Source organism: Lagopus muta, chromosome 1, assembly GCF_023343835.1.
Source record: "Lagopus muta isolate bLagMut1 chromosome 1, bLagMut1 primary, whole genome shotgun sequence".
NCBI lineage: Eukaryota > Metazoa > Chordata > Aves > Galliformes > Phasianidae > Lagopus > Lagopus muta.
In genome coordinates, this window is record NC_064433.1 from 155449154 (window position 1) to 155455725 (window position 6572).

General features: G+C 33.8%; 1 protein-coding gene across 6 annotated transcripts in view; it reads left to right on the forward strand.

The window, feature by feature from the left end:
• Positions 1–6228, forward strand: part of DACH1 (dachshund family transcription factor 1) — a 354874-nt gene extending 348646 nt beyond the window's left edge. For all 6 annotated transcript variants that reach the window (XM_048934295.1, XM_048934293.1, XM_048934294.1 and 3 more), the window contains one exon: positions 5396–6228. Coding sequence is in view for 4 of the 6 variants with exons in the window: in XM_048934293.1 (XP_048790250.1) it covers positions 5396–5433 (38 nt within the window). In the remaining 2 variants the exon portion in view is untranslated. The remainder of the gene's footprint in view (positions 1–5395) is intronic.
• Positions 6229–6572: the final 344 nt, after the last annotated feature.

Here is a 6572-nt window from a genome sequence, read left to right on the forward strand (position 1 = left end):
ACAATTTATTATGTTCTTCAGCACAAATGAGAAGCTTTTCTTTTATTTAGATGTAGTTAGCCTCACTTTATGTCTCAAATAATTTATTTATTTTAATCTGTTGGATTAAAAGAAGAGGGTGGATCATGATATTTTTCACTCTAGTATTACAGACTGTAAAATGTTTAGGAAGAGAACTGTAATGATTCTTAAATTATTAAATATGTGTTTTACTCATTTACCATGTTACTAAATTTTCTTGCAATAACATGTCTTCTTGTATGGAAAGTCAGAAATGCTTCATCACTGCATCAGCTTGCTAGAGTGAGAGTTAATTTTTGAATGGCTGTGGGCTGTGGGAATGGTTTATATATGTTGAGGTTCAGAACAAAGTTTTTTCAGTCTCTAGTGAGCACATTGGCTAGTCCTGAAGTTTTTGTGTTGCAACATCAGGTTTTAAAAAAAGTTCCTGAATGTAGGTTGGCTCAGTCACCAGCAATAGAAAGGATTTCAAATTGACTTTTTGAGCCAAGAACCTATAATTTCAATTTGTGTGTGTGTGTTTCATGCTAATGGGGTAAATAACACTGCAAAGGACAAAAAGCAGACTGAGAAACTAATACCACAGTGGTTCTTGGTTACCTAAGAAGGGACAGGGAGAAGTTAGAGGAAGACACAGAAGAACAGGGAAGTCACGGATCACTTAGGAGTCTGAGCTGGGAATACAGTTCCTATCCTCTCTCTTTCAGTTGTGCTCTTATTAATGAAAGAGAAATCAATTTGGTGTGTGTTCTTTACTTTGAAAACATAAATGGATGAGTAGGTCCACCATTCAGATATCCCTAAGACTTGTTTTGATTGAAGATCAGCTCAATCAATGGCCTGTGCATATTTGACAAAATCATGTTAAAGGTATTTTAGGAACTGTAGTGACAATAAATTTGGGTTACTTTAATATAAGCATTACTGGATTTTGGACTGGCATTTATTGTTCTGTGGCTCACAAGTTATGGTCATACATGAAAAAGAAGGATACTGCAATTCATTAACTAGTCAACCAAGAAATCCAAACTATAACATTCTACCTTTACAAAGCTCCAACAGAGTTCCCTGATTTTGTTCATGTTTTTTCTCGTTGTTATACATCATTTTTTCATTTAAAAAAAAAAAAAACAAACAAAAAACACTAAAACTCTGGTTTTCTTTCTCATTAGTAATCCACAATATACCACCATATCTTCTATGATTTTTTCTTTTTCCTTTTGTTTTCCAAACATTTTCACTTTGCCAAGGAATGTTTTCCTCAGAAGGAATTTTTATGATAGCAGTTGACTAAACTCTGGTCTGACACCACACTTTGGACAAAGATTTGCAGATTTTTATAAACTAAAGGCTGTAATATGCACTTATGAGAGTTATGATTATCATTATGCTCCTTTTTTAAAAGCAGCTCTCAGGATGCAAACTAAAATACAATGTATCTGAATGATAAACCAGTGTGACTTGCAGTGAATGACAGAAATACGTGTAATCATCTAATGTATTATTATTTAGTTTGCAACTATAATCACACAACATTTCATTGTAGATGTTTATCACTTCACAAGAATTCATATTAACAGGAATAGTATTTGAGTGGTTTTATGTTTTTAATATAAGAAACTGTTAGGCCCATAGATATACTACAGTCCACCCATACATTAGTGTGAATCAGTCTCCAGCTGACTTCTCTGTGGGAATGCATTTTAAGGAATGTGATTTGTTTCAGCATTGCAAACTTTTATGGCAGATCCGTTTGTTTTCTATAACACTTATGACCTTATAACTATTTGGGCATGTTCATTCAAAAGCCTCAAAGTGAGTTTTAATTAAAAAGAGTTAATCTAAAAAAATACTCCCTCACCCCGGCTAGAATTTCTGTCACATCAGTCCACAGAGAGAAAGAAATTAGATTTAGAAGTAGCGGTGTTTTCGGTTTTAGTTACTAGCATGAGCTTGTGTGATCTTGCTGAACACTACTATTGGCAAAAGAGCAATTGAAACAGATGACAATCTGCTAATCATGCACAGTTCTATTTAGAAATATAGCAATATTTTCCCAGTTAATGTTTTTGCTTAATTCCTAAGAGATTTATACTCTATATAGAAGTTACTAAATTTGAGATACTTTACTACAGATCAACAATTTTCAGTAGGCTAAAAAGATACTCCAGCATTTTAAACAGTTTTAGAGAATAGAATGTGTAATGTGTAGTGTAGGCTTGTGTGCAAACATCTATGTTTGTGTGAATAATGTATTTCTTTACATTAAATGATTTATATATAAATAGATAAATTCCGCATTTACTAATGATAGAAAATAATGTGAAGTATGTTTATAACAAAAGCTGATCTGGAAGCAGGAAGGAGAGCCAGGCCAACAAGACAAGGATTTAGGAATAAAAGTATTTTCACATTTTCACAGAGTTACTTAGCATGAGCTTGCGTGATTTACTGTTAACTTAGTACTATTGGGACTTGTAGATTTTGCTTGTGATTTTAGCCCTGAAATCAAAAAGGGCTATCAGTAATACTCCACTGGCATTCAGATAGGAACACTGGCTACACCTAGAGGCAAAATGTTTGATGTGGCTTTAACAACATCGAGAGGTTCCAGTAATTTCAGAAGAACCTTTGAACAATGGGAATTGAGATGGAAATGGTTTGGAAGAAGGGAACAGCAGTCTGATAAAAGAAAAAGGACAACAATCAGATAGAAGCACTGTGTTTGATCCCCCCCATAACAGTGCGAGATAATCATTCCTCTTCAGAGCTGCGAGCTACCTATTTTTCCTTCTGTAGTTTCAAGCCTTGTTTCTGATGCAAAGTGATATTTACCTGGTGTACATTCTTCATGAGTGGCTACACATGCTAGAGCATGCTAGTAAAAAGCCTGAAGAAATTACTTATCCTTCGTCTTCTCCCAAACTCATAGTTATTATGAAAGTGTTGTAAAGTGTTTTTCATAATCTTGAAAAAAAAAAAAAAAAGGAAAAAAAAGGAAATATTTTACAATTCTTAAAAAATTTGCAATTCTTACTGACTTAATCATCAAAGTGCTGTATCTACATCATAATCTATCTACTACCTATCTTCTGTCACTGCCAGATGGGGTCCTCAAGCAGTGCAAAGCACATCTGAATATTAAAACGTATTAGTGTTCTCTACGGCTTGTTGACTTTTTGTTGGCTGTTACAAGGGTTTAGCTTCATATAACCCTAATTTTAATTGAGAATATGTTTTAATAAGTGTTTCATTTGAAAGGCATGTGGAGACTTAATACAATAAAATATAATACATGTTACTAACTGTAGATTATCTTAATGTTTGGGTGTGGGAATTATGCATAGCAGTCATTAGCAAATATGCATTCAAGATTGCCAAAGTGCTGGTATATATGCAGAGTAGTTCTCCTACAGAGGTATCAAGACAGATTTAGTACTCCAAACATCTACTGCATTTATTCAAAACTTGTAGGAGAATTATGTGTGACCACAGCTATTAGTAGCCTTAGCTACTGTTCTGCACTTGCTGCAGAGATGTTTTTTTGAGATGGTTTACGAGGCCTTCAATTTTACCAAACTCACTTTCAAAGGTTCATTCTTTCTCTCCTGAATTCCTGTAAGCAATTTACTTGTATTTCATGCATCAAAGAAGAATAAAAAATTCTTTAAGGCCTTACTCAATTTTTTTTTGTCTCTCTTCAGTACACAAAGATCATAAGTGTAGAGAATGTGGAAATGATTCTGAGTGGAAGCACTCCAAGTGGTGGGAAAGTTATCATCTCTGGGGGAAAAAAAAAAATAAAATAATAATCTTGGATTGAAAAAGAAGCAGAAAAGGGGAAGAAGAGAATGTAAAGATACAGGGGAAAATAGCGAAAGAGGGTATACCCCAGAAGCTTGGGATAGTAAACAGGAGGTAGAAAAGGAAAACTAGAGGTATACTGGATAAAAATCACTGTAACATAGGAAGAGATTCTACTATTTCCTCTTTCTCCTGTGCAGTTACAGTAGAAATTAAACAATAAAAACTGGAAAGTAGTGTGCAAAGGAGGTGTATTTTCCAAACTTGTACTTTCTAAACTTTTCTTTCCCTCAACAGAAAACTTGAGGAAATGAAGCCATATTTTAATCAAAGTCTATGTTTTGAAAAGTTCCAGCAATTGTGTATATAGGTTCATCACAAGTAATTGCTATCTGTGTACTTACTATAAATTAAAAAAAAAACAGTTGGGAGTAAGCAATGAAACTAAGAAAACCAAAACAGAAACAAGAATCTCTTGATATCTTATGAACATATGCTGATGCAAATTACTTGGTCTAGAAGTGGTTCATGCAGATGTCAGGAGTTACTGCTTATATTTCCAGATGGATTATAGTTTATAATATAAGTAGCATTTCATTTGTGCATTGTGGAGGATTAATATGCTTCACAATGTGCCTTACTCACAAGGAAGAAACACTTTCTATCTTACAGGTCAGCAAAATAAGCATGTATTATTTTTTTCTGTTTACTATTCAAAAATATCTGTTTGTATTGTTGTAAGCAGAAGATATTCATGTTTCCCATGAAGAATGATTTGCTTTATATTTGTAAATTAGGTGAAAATATGTTATAGCAGAAAGTTCTCTTCAAGTTTTTATAGATCAGCAGTTACTAGATGGGTGAGCTTGCTGTTTCTCACGTTCTCTCTCCATTATGCACTTCTCACTTAAATATATGCTTCTCGGTTGGAAAAAACACCGAGGAGAGAGACATGTTCACGTCTTTAACATAGTAATTGTTCAGTTAATCTCATTTATGGGGGAAGGAGGCTATACTTCACTGATACTGATTAAATATCCTATACCGGGTTCTATATAAATAGCTACAAATGTGCACAATGGTTACATTACATGGTATATTTAACAACACAGCTAAATCAAAAAGTATGAGCTATGCCTTTAGTGGTGGGAGTACTAACGACTGCATGCAAGAAGATTTTTGCTCTGCAACCATGAAGGGAATAATTGCTGTTCAGCATTATTCGGTTAAGTTTGCATATCAGTAAAAACACATGCACAGAGGCTCCACCTACATTCCTGGTGCCCTAGCACTGATATGAGTGCAGCATATATTAAAGCTTTAGGAGGTAGTACAGTATTCACAACCTGAAAAGTGTATAATTTTTAATGGATTTAATTTGACCACTTTCAGATGAAATCACAATGGTGATGTTTGGACTTTTTGATTTTTTTTTTAATATTTAAGGCATTCAGTACCGTAGGTGCAGTTCACAGAATTATATGGTTTTTAAATCTTGAGCTTTTTCCTCTCTTTTTGATTAATTGCAGATACACATTTTTAAAACAAATGTTTGTTTTTCATATTCTAGATGGAAGACTTTATTTGAAAACTACTGTCATGTATTGAATTTTTCCTGCTGAAGATACCTGTGCTATGGTAAAGAACTTTGCAGTAAGACATTCACCCGAATGGAGTTCTGTGGGAACAAAATGTTTTCAACTTCATTTACCAATGTTCTTCAAAAGAGTAAGGAATTCTGCAAGAGTGTCCTCCTTTGGTTATCTCCTGTAGCTCAAGCCAGAGCTCTAGAGAATGTTTGTAAATGTACACTAGCAATCTTCTTACAGTGAAAATCTTCATCTGTGCACCGGACTATTGTACCAAAACTACAGGCAGGTCAGAACAAGGTTGAGTATTCCCTTTTTCAAGGAATGCAGACTCTGTCCTCCTCTGATGATTCTATATTTGAGCACATCAAATGATCCTTCCAGCGGTGTCAAAGTACACTTACAGACCTTACAGACTGTTATATCATACCGAAACCAGCAAGACAGCTCAGAAATGAACTTGTAGAGGGCATAAGAGGACTCTTATTAAAAAAAAAAAAAGGAAAAAAAAAAAAAAAAAGAAGAAGAAAAAGAAAAAAAAGAGAAAAAAAGTAAAAAGAAAAAAAGAATTGATACATTCAGTTTTCAGACTATGATCGTGGGTTTTCTTCTAAAGACATTTTTCCATATGCTTTCTGAGAGACCAACACAACACATGTATGTAAATCTACATTAAGTAAAATGGAATTTTGTGTAAGTGAAAAGAAATGCTGAATGTAAACAAACTGTTTTACTATTCACAAAGTCTCTTTTCCTAAAATAAATTAAAAAAAAAAAAAAAACAATTAAAAGAGTAATAATTTCTCATTGTAAACTGGCAGGGGTTTGTGAAATAAATGACTTTGCTTCTTATCAAACTGTTGGTCACATGTACAGTATATAACACAAATCACACAAGGAAGGTATTATGTATGCAGTAGAAATCTAGCGTTTAGGAAATGAAAAAATTTAGATAATATTGTTTTGTCACCCTGTTGGTCAGAAAGACACCTTTCTAGTTTTAACGCATGCAGGCATGTAAATATTTGTCCTGGAGTCACAGTATTACTGAATGAGATCTTAAGCATCTGGTAACAAGTCAGAATTATGTATCAGCCACTTTTATTTGTATATTGAGCCCTGGTTAGTGCCCTGATTAGTGCACTTTTAAGAATGGAC